This window comes from Myotis lucifugus, unplaced genomic scaffold, assembly GCF_000147115.1.
Source record: "Myotis lucifugus unplaced genomic scaffold, Myoluc2.0 scaffold_1845, whole genome shotgun sequence".
Classification (NCBI taxonomy): Eukaryota; Metazoa; Chordata; class Mammalia; order Chiroptera; family Vespertilionidae; genus Myotis; species Myotis lucifugus.
In genome coordinates this window covers 9,603-21,887 of record NW_005872893.1, presented here as the reverse complement: position 1 = coordinate 21,887, position 12,285 = coordinate 9,603, and the positions used below count along the sequence as shown (strand labels likewise).

Here is a 12,285-nt window from a genome sequence, read left to right as displayed (position 1 = left end):
TCAACAGCACCTGCCATAGTAAGAGCTCAGAGATGTTGGCAGCTATGACTGATGGCTTCAGTGTGCAGGCAGCGGGCCCATGGAGATGGAAGAAGTGGGCAACTCCCGGGCTCTCTGTGCCCAAAGCCCCCAGGTCCCCTCCTTTGGGCTGGCCCACCCACCATCTCCCATCCCACACAGCAACCCTTCCCCTCAGGGCTCACCGGATGTGGACAGGGTCCCATTTTCCCGTTGGACCTTCAGGCTGCTGGAGTTATAGAGGCACTGGTCCCCCCTAAAGCCAGACAGAAGAGGGGAGAAAACAGTAAGATAGTCAAGAAGAAGTGGACTGTCACAATCCTGGAGGGGGAGAGTCAGGTGGCAATTAGAGTCAGCCCCGCCCCCATCCCCTGGATGAGAAGGCTGAGGCCAGGAGGGGGGAGGGGCTTGCTCCAGGTGTTTGGGCAGCTGGGAGGAGGAGCCAGAAGCTGGGCTGCATTTGGGGCTGAGCTGGCACTTGAGGGCCATGTGCGGGTCTTACACGGTCATGTACTCTCTGAACAGTATTGTGTCCTCTGTGTGGTTGGGGGTGAAGAAATAGAAGGATGCATGAATTTTGCTAGCTTTTTCCTTGTACCCGGGTAAGCGGGAAGCCGAGGCAATATAAAACCACTTGCCAGAGATCTGAGGAGAAGCCAGAAGCAGGTGATGGAGACTGGGAGCTTAATTCTTGATAGTCAGCTGGGAGGAGACCCGGGCAGATCTTTCCACTTTGCAAATCAGGAGACTGGAGGCCTGGAGGAGGAGTGGGGCTGCAGGAGCCAGCCATCCCCCGCCCTCCCCCTTCCCCTCCCCTGTGGCCCCTCACCCAGTGCAGCTTGCCCTGCTGAGGGACTTTTCAAGGAGGCTCTGAGCTTGGAGGCAGAGGACCGCCACTGGAGGCTGGCCTGGTTCTCACCCCAGTGCCCAGGAGAGGCTGACCGCAAGCCCGCAGGGGAAGGGAGTCCAGAGAGGGAGACAGCTCTCACAGCACTCAGGGCCCAGGCACCCACCTGGTCCAGGGAGGCATTGGTGATGGGCACCGAGAAATTGGGACACGCCGGGCTCTGGGCGTCCAGCAGGGGAAGAAGGCTCAAGACTGCAAGGGCCCAGGGCAGCGCCATGGCAAGACAAGGATGTGGCTAGAGTCCGAGGTACTGGTGGCTGGGGTGCGGTGACCTTTATAATGAGCTGTGGGCAGGGCCCTGGGCACCCGCTGTGACACAATCCTATGAGTGTTTGTGAAATGCCATGTGCAGAACATTCCCTCCTTTTCCAAAAGTCAGCCCCAGGTAAAGCCTCCAAGCTCAGGTCTAATTTGGGTCCCTGACCTTGAGACCAGGGCCCAAAGGTCTGGCTGTTCAAAGCCAAGGTGGAAAGGGCTGGAGTGATATTAGTGAAGCTGGTAGATTCCATAGAGGGGCAGGTGCTCAGGGTTTCATCCAACTCCTGCCCCTCTGAGTGCCAGGACTTGAGAGGGACCCAGTCATAAATCAAATGCTGAAGGCAACTTGGAGGTTCCCAGGCTAGCCTGGGTGTAGGGGTGATGGGCGGGGGAGGGGTGCAGGCGGCCGGGGAAGGCAAACATGGATTCAGTTCCAGTTGAGTGTGGTAACAACTGTGAAAGACCAAAAGTCCAGAGAGGCCCCAATCCAGGACGGGAAGCAGGGACATTTTCCAAAAAACAAACAAACAAAAAACAACACGGGGCGTTAAGTTGAATGTCTATTTTCAGTAAATGTTTTATGTGAACCATCTCCAACATCTGAAACAGGAAATCACTTCTGTGTTGTCTTCATCCTCTGCTATTCAAGTGGGAAGCTTGCTCTCTTTCACCAGCTGCCCCAGTCCTGGAGCAGTGCCCAGCACACAGTGGGTGCTCAGGAATCCAGTGCAATTACTAACTCTACCACCCTTCTGCATTTCTACTTGACAGGGTCAAATCTTTATTCATACAAATAATATTTTCACAAAGTATTATTATGGTATGCTTACAACTTTGGATCCTTGTCCATTTTATTTTTTTAACTGATATTTTTATTGATTTCAGAGAGGGAGAGAGAGATAGAGACATCAATGATGAGAATCATTGATTGGCTGCCTCCTGCCCACCCCCTACTGGGGATGGAGCTGGCAACCCAGGCTTGTCCCCTTGACCAGAGTTCAACCTCTGACCCTTTAGTCTGCAGGCTGATGCTCCATCCACTGAGACAAACCAGCTAAGGCCATTTTATATGTTTTGAATAGTTTTTCATGTTTCACTGTAGTGAGTGGTTGTGATTTTAAAGCTCACATCACCTTTCATTCACTTCCTAGATTATAATTTACTTAACCATGCCCTCTCTTTATATCTCTCTATAGCATTTTATGTTATTACTAGAGGCCTGGTGCATGAAATTCATGCACGGGGTTTGAGGAGTGGCCTTCAGCCCGGCTTGCACCCTCTCCAATCTGGGACCCCTCGAGGGATGTCCGACTGCTCGTTTAGGCACAATCCTCCCAGGCCCCTCTCTGTTCCTCATCTCCAGACCCCCACTCTGGCCTGGGGATCCCTGTGGAATTGGGCCTGTGGCCTGCTACCTGCCAGGCCGTGTCCTATCCCCCCTCACCGTAGCAGCGCGTACCTCAGCTTTTCTGGAATGTGTGTTCATCAGTGATATTTGTATATTGGGGGCATTGGAAAAGTCTGTTTTCGTTATGAGGCAAATGAAGAAGAATGAATATTGACCTTAAAAAAAAAAAAGAAAGAAAGAAAAGCGAAAAGAACCCAGAAACATTCCCAAAGTTTCTGGTGTTTGTGGTGTATGTCAATTGACCTGTGGTTTCTAAAGTCAGTTTGGTGGGGTGGAAGGTTGACACAGCCATTCCCCCATTCCCCACCCGTGGGCCTGATGGGGGCACATTCCTTTTCTTCCTGCCTACCTCTGGAGGTTTCAGTGTTTCCAGCATTATTTCCAACATTCACCCTGTCTCTGCGCTGGCCCTGGCACTCACCTCATCAGGCCCCCCCACCCCAGCTCACCTCCCAGATGGCCAGGGTGATGTTTGCCATAAGGTCCTACAATCCTGGCACCGTGCCCTGTGCCTGAGTCCTCTCCACCCCTTAACCACCTGAACTCCTGCTTTGGTCCTCTGCCTTATGTTCTTCAAACCTGTCCTGTCAGACCCTTGGCTTGTAGCAGGAACAGCAAGTGTTATCAAGCTCCTAATCTTTCTAGACTGGCTCAGATGCCCCTTCCAGGAAGCCTTCCCAGACTCCCCCTCCTGCGGAAGGAACCTTCTCATGCTGGGCTCCCACATATGTACCATCATCCATCCTGGCATGTGTGCTGGGGGTTACAGCAGGGGCTTCTGCAGCCAGGGGCTCAGGCTTCCACATGAATGAATGAGTGAGTGAGCAAATGACAACCTGCCTATTCCAAATGCAGAAACTTTATAGGTGCAACTGAGGAAAGAACTGAGGCACACAGGGTGGGTGCGGGGGTCTCAGGATGGGCCCCCAAAGTCCCCGGGGTCCTAATCCAATGCTGTTCCTGTCTTGGACCTCTCGTCTTCCTTCTTCCTTTCCTCATCATGCTGCTTCTCCAGGAGCAGGCACAGATTCTGCAGGACAGCAGGAGAAGAAACACAATGATGGGGGTGAGCAGGGTCTCCTGGGGGGACGGTGGAGTGTGCTCTGGACTGGTGCTCCAGTCCCCATGGGCTTCTGGGAAGCTCAGCTGTCCCCGCAGTGAGATGGGCACAGAAAAGCAGGCTCTCCTGCCTGGCTGTGCAGCCCTGGCTGGGAGATGGCCCTCTCTGGGCCTCTGGGGCTGCCCAAAGCAGGAGCGCCCTCAGGTGGGCACCGCCTATTCCTCCTTGCCCTCACCTTTTTCTCATCCGTGTACATGACTTCCGACTTGTCCATGCCCATGCACGTGAGGTAGTCATAGAACTGTTGCATTTGCTCTGGGGTCGCCTCTGGCTGGTCAGCTGCAGGAGGGAGCAAGGGGACAGGTGAGAAGGGGTCAGTGTGTGTGTGTGTGTGTGTTTCAGGGAGGGGTGGGTAACGGCCACGGAGGACTGGAGGTCTAGGGGCCCAGCCCTAGGAGCAGGTGGTCCTGGGGGAAGCCTGGTGGGAGTTTGGGGGTGCCTACCAAAGAAGGACAGCCCCATGTTCTGCTTGTCTTCTGGGAAAGAGGCGAGCATGAAGATCTTGGGGTCCTTGGAGAGGACCAGTTGCCCATAATGTTCTGTGCCATTCTCTGGAAGAGAAAGCCTCTGGGTGAGACCATGGAGTCAGCACAGTGGGTCCCTCCTCACAGGCGAGAAAACCTCGGAGCGCCCAGGCCCACACAGCCAGTTGGTGAGGGCCTGGGCCACGTGTCCCTCACTCCTACTGTGCACCAGGCCCTGTGCCGAATGGATGTGGAATCAGAGGGGCCTCTGTGAACTGTGGCTCTCAGGGCCTTTCTCCCCATTTTGCAGATGAGGAAAATGAGGTTCAGAGAGGAGCCTCGGGTGTTGGTTCAATTCCATTGGCATTTGTGTGTTCCTGCTATGGGCCTTCTCTGCAGTGATGGTGGGGACATGGGTGAAGTCACTGCCTGCCCAATAAACAGGCTGTCACCCTTAGGTCCCAGAGGGTAAAGAGTGGTTGAGCCCTGGTTGGTTTGGCTAAGTGGATAGAGAAACGGCCCATGGACTGAAGGGTCCAGGGTTTAATTCGGCCAAGGGCATGTACCTTGGTTGCTGGCTGGATCCCTAGCCCTGGTTGGGAGGCAACCAATCATTGTGTCTCTCACATTGATGTTTCCTTTCTCTCTGTCTCTTCCCCTCCCTTTCACTCTCTAAAAATCAATGGGAAAATATCCTCAGGTGAGGATTAATAAAAACAAACAAAAGGAGTGGTTGAGAGGCAGGACTGGAACCAACCTCTGGTTGAGTCCAGGTCTAACTGCAGGAGGAGTGAGAGAGACAAGTGGGCTCCTGTCTCTCCATTTCCTGAGCTGATCACTGCAATGTCCTCCTTGGGTGGTTTGTGAGTATTAAAGTGGGTTAATTCATAGAAAGCACTTCAAACAGCACCCGGCACATAGTAAGAGCTCAGAGATGCTGGCAGCTATGACTGATGGCTTCAGTGTGCAGGCAGCGGGCCCATGGAGATGGAAGAAGAGGGCGTCTCTGAGCTCTCTGTGCCCAAAGCTCCAGGTCCCCTCCTTTGGGCTGACCCACCCACCATCTCCCCATCCCACACAGCAACCCTTCCCTGAGGGCTCACCGGATTTGGTCAGGGTCCCATTTTCCCGTTGGACCTTCAGGATGGTGGAGTTATAGAAGCACTGGTTTCCCCTAAAGCCAGACAGAAGAGGGGAGAAAAACAGTAAGTGGACTGTCACAATCTTGGAGGGGGAGAGTCAGGTGGCAATTAGAGTCAGCCCCGCCCCCATCCCCTGAGTGAGAAGGCTGAGGCCAGGAGGGGGGAGGGGCTTGCTCAAGGTGTTTGGGCAGCTGGGAGGAGGAGCCAGAAGCTGGGTTGAGCTGGCTTGGGCCATATGTGGGTCTTACATGGTTGTGTACTCTCTGCTCAGTATCGTGTCCTCCGTGTGGTTGGGGGTGAAGTAAAAGAAGGCTGCATGGATTTCGCTAGCTTCCTTCTTGTACTCGGGTAAGCGGTAAGCCGAGGCGATATAAAACCACTTGCCAGAGATCTGAGGAGAAGCCAGGAGCAGGTGATGGAGACTGAGAGCTTAATCCTTGATAGTCAGCTGGGAGGAGACTCTGGCAGATCTTTCCACTTTGCAAATCAGGAGACAGAGGCCCGGGGGAGGGGTGGGGCTGCTGGAGCTCACTCTAGAAATCAGCCTTCACAGATGCCCCTGCTCCCACCCCCCCACCCTCGCCCTGGTGCCCCCGACCCAGTGCAGCTTGCCCTGCTGAGGGACTTTGCAAGGCAGCTCTGAGCTTGGAGGCAGAGGACCACCGCTGGAGGCTGGCCTGGTTCTCACCCCAGCGCCCAGGAGAGGCTGACCAAAAGCTGGCAGGGGAAGGAAGTCCAGAGAGGGAGACAGCTCTCACAGCGCTCAGGGCCCAGGCACCCACCTGGTCCAGGGAGGCATTGGTGATGGGCACCGAGAAATTGGGACACGCCGGGCTCTGGGCGTCCAGCAGGGGAAGAAGGCTCAAGACTGCAAGGGCCCAGGGCAGCGCCATGGCAAGACGAGGATGTGGCTAGAGTCCGAGGTACTGGTGGCTGAGGGGTGCGGTGACCTTTATAATGAGCTGTGGGCAGGGCCCTGGGGACCCGCTGTGACACAATCGGTGAGCGTTTGGGAAATGTTATGTGCAGAACATTCCCTCTTTTCCCAAAAGTCAGCCCCAGGTAAAGCCTCCAAGCTCTGGTCTAATTTGGGTCCCTGACCTTGAGATCAGGGCCCAAAGGTCTGGCTGTTCAAAGCCAAGGTGGAAAGGGCTGGAGTGATATTAGTGAAGCTGGTAGATTCCATAGAGGGGCAGGTGCTCATGGTTTCATCCAACTCCTGCCCCTCTGAGTGCCAGGACTTGAGAGGGACCCAGTCATAAATCAAATGCTGAAGGCAACTTGGAGGTTCCCAGGCTAGCCTGGGTGTGGTGGCGATGTGCGGGGGAGTAGTGCAGGGGGCAGGGGAAGGCAAACATGGATTCAGTTCCAGTTGAGTGTGGTAACAACTGTGAAAGACCAAAAGTCCAGAGATGCCCCAATCCAGGACGGGAGGCAGGGATATTTTCCAAAAAACAAACAAACAAAAAACAACATGGGGCGTTAAGTTGAATGTCTGTTTTCAGTAAATGTATTATGTGAACCATCTCCAACATCTGAAACAGGAAATCACTTCTGTGTTGTCTTCATCCTCTGCTATTCAAGTGGGAAGCTTGCTCTCTTTCACCACCTGCCCCAGTCCTGGAGCAGTGCCCAGCACACAGTGGGTGCTCAGGAATCCTGTGCAATTACTAACTCTACCACCCTTCTGCATTTCCACATGGCGGGGTCAAATCTTTATCCATACAAATCATATTTTCACAAAGTATCATTGTGGTACTTACAACTTTGGATGCTCGTCCATTTTATTTTTTTAACTGATATTTTTATTGATTTCAAGAGAGAGAGAGAGAGAGACATCAATAATGAGAATCATTGATTGGCTGCCTCCTGCCCACCCCCTACTGGGGATGGAGCTGGCAACCCAGGCTTGTCCCCTTGACCAGAGTTGAACCTCTGACCCTTTAGTCTGCAGGCTGATGCTCCATCCACTGAACCAAACCAGCTAGGGCCATTTTATATATTTTGAATAGTTTTTCATGTTTCACTGTAGTGAGTGGTTGTGATTTTAAAGCTCACATCACCTTTCATTCACTTCCTAGATTATAATTTACTTAACCATGCCCTCTCTTTATATCTTTCTATAGCATTTTATGTTATTACTAGAGGCCTGGTGAATGAAATTCATGCATGGGGCTTGGGGGGTGTCCCACAGCCCAGCTTGCACCCTCTCCAAACTGGGACCCCTGGAAGGATGTCCGACTGCCCGTTTAGGCCCAATCCTCCATGGCCCTCTCTGTACCTCATCTGGAGACCCCCACTCTGGCCTGGGGATCCCTGTGGAATTGGGCCAGTGGCCAGCTACCTGCCAGGCCGTGTCCTATCCCCCCTCACCGTAGCAGCGCGTAACTCAGCTTTTCTGGAATGTGTGTGCATCAGTGATATTTGTATATTGGGGGCATTGGAACAGTCTGTTTTCATTATGAGGCAAATGAAGAAGAATGACTACCTACCTTAAAAAAAAAAAGAAAAGCCAAAGAACCCAGAAACATTCCCAAAGTTTGTGCTGTTTGTGGTGTATGTCACTTGACCTGTGGTTTCTAAAGTCAGTTTGGTGGGGTAGAAGGTTGACACAGCCATTCCCCCCTTCCCCACCCGTGGGCCTGTTGGGGGCACATTCCCACTCTTCCTGCATCCCTCTGGAGGCTTCTGTGTTTCCAACATTATTTCCAACATTCACCCTGTCTCTGCCCTGGCCCTGGCGCTCACCTCATCAGGCACCCTGCCAGCTCACCTCCCAGATGGCCAGGGTGATGTTTGCCATAAGGTCCTTCAAGCCGGGCACCATGCCCTGTGCCTGAGTCCTCTCCACCCCTTACCCACCTGAACTCCCGCTTTGTTCCTCTGCCTTATGTTCTTCAAACCTGTCCTGTCAGACCCTTGGCTTGCAGTGGAACAGCAGGTGTTATCAAGCTCCTAATCTATCTAGACTGGCTCAGATGCCCCTTCCAGGAAGCCTTCCCAGATTCCCCCTCCTGTGGAAGGAACCTTCTCGTGCTGGGCTCCCACATATGTACCATCATCCATTCTGGCATACGTGCTGGGGTTACAGAAGGAGTTTCTGCAGCCTGGGGTGCAGGCTTCCACATGAATGAATGAGTGAATGAATGAGTGAGTGAGCAAATGACAACCTGCCTATTCCAAATGCAGAAACTTTATTGGTGCAACTGTGGAAAAGAACTGAGGCACAGGGTGGTTGGGGTTCTCAGGATAGGCCCCCAAAGTCCCTGAGGTCCTAATCCAATGCTGTTCCGGTCTTGGACCTCTCATCTTCCTTCTTCCTTTCCTCATCGTGCTGCTTCTCCAGGAGCAGGCACAGATTCTGCAGGACAGCAGGAGAAGAAACACAATGATAGGGGTGGGCAGGGGCTCCTGGGGGGACGGTGGGGTGCGCTCTGGACTGGGGCTCCAGTCCCCATGGGCTTCTGGGAAGCTCAGCTGTCCCTGCAGTGAGATGGGCACAGAAAAGCAGGCTCTCCTGCCTGGCTGTGCAGCCCAGGCTGGGAGATGGCCCTCTCTGGGCCTCTGGGGCTGCCCAAAGCAGGAGCGCCCTCAGGTGGGCACTGCCTAGTCCTCCTTGCCCTCACCTTTTTCTCATCGGAGTACATGACTTCTGACTTGTCCATGCCCATGCACGTGAGGTAGTCATAGAACTGTTGCATTTGCTCTGGGGTTGCCTCTGGCTTGTCAGCTGCAGGAGGGAGCAAGGGGACAGGTGAGAAGGGGTCAGTGTGTGTGTTTCGGGGAGGGGTGGGTAAAGGCCATGGAGGACTGGAGGTCTAGGGGCCCAGCCCTTGGAGCAGGTGGTCCTGAGGGAAGGCCGCTGGGAGTTTGGAGGTGCCTACCAAAGAAGGACAGCCCCATTTTCTGCTTGTCTTCTGGGAAAGAGGCGAGGATGAAGGTCTTGGGGTCCTTGGGGAGCAGCAGGTGGCCAAAATCTTCTGTGTCATTCTCTGGAAGGAAAAGCCTCTGGGTGAGACCATGAAGATGGCACAGTGGGTCCCTCCTCACAGGCGAGGAAACCTGGGTGCGCCCAGGCCCATGCAGCCAATCTGTGAGGGCCAGGCGTTCACCTGGGCCACGTGTCCCTCACTCCTACTGTGCACCAGGCCCTGTGCCGAATGGATGTGGAATCAGAGGAGCCTCTGTGAACTGTGGCTGTCAGGGTCTTTCTCCCCATTTTGCAGATGAGGAAAATAAGGTTCAGAGAGGAGCCTCGGGTGTTGGTTCAGTTCCATTGGCATTTGTGTGTTCCTGCTATGGGCCTTCTCTGCAGTGATGGTGGGGATATGGGTGAAGTCACCGCCTGCCCAATAAACAGGCTGCCACCCTTAGGTCCCAGAGAGAAAAGAGTGGTTGAGCTCTAGTAGGTTTGGCTAAGTGGATAGAGCATTGGCCCACGATTGAAGGGTCCAGGGTTCAATTTGGCCAAGGGCATGTACCTTGGTTGCAGGCTCGATCCCTAGCCCTGGTTGGGAGGCAACCAATCAATGTGTCTCTCTCACTTTGATGTTTCCTTTCTCTCTGTCTCTCCCCCTCCCTTTCACTCTCTCTAAAAATCAATGGGAAAATATCCTCAGGTGAGGGTTAATAAAAACAAACAAAAAGACTGGAGGAGAGGCAGGACTGGAACCAACCTCGGGGAGAGTCCAGGTCTAACTGCAGGAGGAGTGAGAGAGACAAGGGGGCACCTTTCTCTCCATTTCCTGAGCTGATCACTGCAATGTCCTCCTTGGGTGGTTTGTGAGTATTAAAGTGGGTTAATTCATAGAAAGCACTTCAAACAGCACCCGGCACATAGTAAGAGCTCAGAGATGTTGGCAGCTATGACTGATGGCTTCAGTGTGCAGGCAGCAGGCCCATGGAGATGTAAGAAGAGGGCGTCTCCGGGCTCTCTGTGCCCAAAGCCCCAGGTCCCTTCCTTTGGGCTGACCCACCCACCATCTCCCCATCTCACACAGTACCCCTTCCCCTCAGGGCTCACCGGATTTGGTCAGGGTCGCATTTTCCCCATGGACCTCCAGGCTGCTGGAGATATAGATGCACTGGTCCCCCCTAAAGCCGGACAGAAGAAGGAAGAAAAACAGTAAGATAGTCAAGGTGAAGTGGACTGTCACAATCTTGGACGGGGAGAGTCAGGTGGTAATTAGAGTCAGCCCCACCCCCATTCCCTGGATGAGAAGGCTGAGGCCAGGAGGGGGGAGGGGCTTGCTCCAGGTGTTTGGGCAGCTGGGAGGAGGAGCCAGAAGCTGGGCTGAGCTGGCATGCTTGGGTCATGTGCGGGTCTTACATGGTCATGTACTGTCTGAGCAGTATCGTGTCCTCCGTGTGGTTGGGGGTGAAGTAAAAGAAGGCTGCATGGATTTCGCTAGCTTCCTTCTTGTACTCGGGTAAGCGGTAAGCCGAGGCGATATAAAACCACTTGCCAGAGATCTGAGGAGAAGCCAGGAGCAGGTGATAGAGACTGAGAGCTTAATCCTTGATAGTCAGCTGGGGGGAGACTCTGGCATGTCTTTCCACTTTGCAAATCAGGAGACAGAGGCCCGGGGGAGGGGTGGGGCTGCTGGAGCTCACTCTAGAAATCAGCCTTCACTGATGCCCCTGCTTCCACCCCCCCACCCTCGCCCTGGTGGCCCCCACCCAGTCACCTTGCCCTGCTGAGGGACTTTGCAAGGAGGCTCTGAGCTTGGAGGCAGAGGACCACCGCTGGAGGCTGGCCTGGTTCTCACCCCAGCGCCCAGGAGAGGCTGACCAAAAGCCCGCAGGGGAAGGCAGTCCAGAGAGGGAGTCAGCTCTCACAGCGCTCAGGGCCCAGGCACCCACCTGGTCCATGGAGGCATTGGTGATGGGCACCGAGAAATTGGGACACGCTGGGCTCTGGGCGTCCAGCAGGGGAAGAAGGCTCAAGACTGCAAGGGCCCAGGGCAGCGCCATGGCAAGACCAGGATGTGGCTAGAGTCCGAGGTACTGGTGGCTGAGGAGTGCGGTGACCTTTATAATGAGCTGTGGGCAGGGCCCTGGGGACCTGCTGTGACACAATTGGTGAGCGTTTGGCAAATGCCATTAGCAAAACCTTCCCTCCTTTCCCAAAAGGTCAGGCCAGGTAAAGCCTCCAAGCTCAGGTCTAATTTGGGTCCCTGACCTCGAGACCAGGGCCCAAAGGTCTGGCTGTTCAAAGCCAAGGTGGAAAGGGCTGGAGTGATATTAGTGAAGATGGTAGATTCCATAGAGGGGCAGGTGCTCAGGGTTTCATCCAACTCCTGCCCCTCTGAGTGCCAGGACTTGAGAGGGACCCAGTCATAAATCAAATGCTGAAGGCAACTTGGAGGTTCCCAGGCTAGCCTGGGTGTAGGGGCGATGGACGGGGAAGGGGTTCAGGGGGCGGGGGAAGGCAAACATGGATTCAGTTCCAGTTGAGTGTAGTAACAACTGTGAAAGACCAAAAGTCCAGAGATGCCCCAACCCAGGCCTGGAGGCAGGGACATTTTCCAAAAAACAAACAAACAGATAAACAAAAAAAAACATGGGGCGTTAAGTTGAATGTCTGTTTTCAGTAAATGTATTATGTGAACCATCTCCAACATCTGAAACAGGAAATCACTTCTGTGTTGTCTTCATCCTCTGCTATTCAAGTGGGAAGCTTGCTCTCTTTCACCAGCTGCCCCAATCCTGGAGCAGTGCCCAGCACACAGTGGGTGCTCAGGAAATCCTGTGCAATTACTAACTCTACCACCCTTCTGCATTTCTACTTGACGGGGTCAAATCTTTATTCATACAAGTAATATTTTCACAAAGTATTATTATGGTATGCTTACAACTTTGGGTGCTCATCCATTTTAATTTTAATTTTTTAAATGATAATTTTATTGATTTCAGAGAAGGGAGTGGGAGAGAGAGAGATAGAAACTTCAATGATGAGAATTTTTGAT

The 12,285-nt window shown here is 53.6% G+C and overlaps 3 protein-coding genes across 3 annotated transcripts in view; all 3 read right to left on the bottom strand.

The window, feature by feature from the left end:
• LOC102441925 (alpha-1-acid glycoprotein-like) overlaps positions 1–1,143 on the bottom strand; it is a 2,791-nt gene extending 1,648 nt beyond the window's left edge. The window contains 3 exon segments of the mRNA XM_023748811.1: positions 204–274; positions 521–663; positions 1,032–1,143. Coding sequence (XP_023604579.1) covers positions 204–274; positions 521–663; positions 1,032–1,142 — 325 coding nt within the window. The 5' untranslated portion in view covers position 1,143.
• Positions 1,144–3,526: 2,383 nt separating this feature from the next.
• On the bottom strand, positions 3,527–6,223 carry LOC102441299 (alpha-1-acid glycoprotein-like). The gene is made up of 6 exons (XM_006108175.3): positions 6,100–6,223; positions 5,566–5,708; positions 5,279–5,349; positions 4,155–4,262; positions 3,887–3,990; positions 3,527–3,621 (listed from the first exon to the last, which is right to left on the bottom strand). The coding sequence occupies exons 1-6, from the start codon at positions 6,208–6,210 to the stop codon at positions 3,535–3,537; spliced, it is 624 nt and encodes a 207-aa protein (XP_006108237.1). The 5' UTR covers positions 6,211–6,223; the 3' UTR covers positions 3,527–3,534.
• Positions 6,224–8,565: 2,342 nt separating this feature from the next.
• LOC102441607 (alpha-1-acid glycoprotein-like) lies at positions 8,566–11,303 on the bottom strand. Its single transcript, XM_014450222.2, has 6 exons — positions 11,180–11,303; positions 10,647–10,789; positions 10,341–10,411; positions 9,202–9,309; positions 8,944–9,047; positions 8,566–8,678 (listed from the first exon to the last, which is right to left on the bottom strand). The coding sequence occupies exons 1-6, from the start codon at positions 11,288–11,290 to the stop codon at positions 8,592–8,594; spliced, it is 624 nt and encodes a 207-aa protein (XP_014305708.2). The 5' UTR covers positions 11,291–11,303; the 3' UTR covers positions 8,566–8,591.
• Positions 11,304–12,285: the final 982 nt, after the last annotated feature.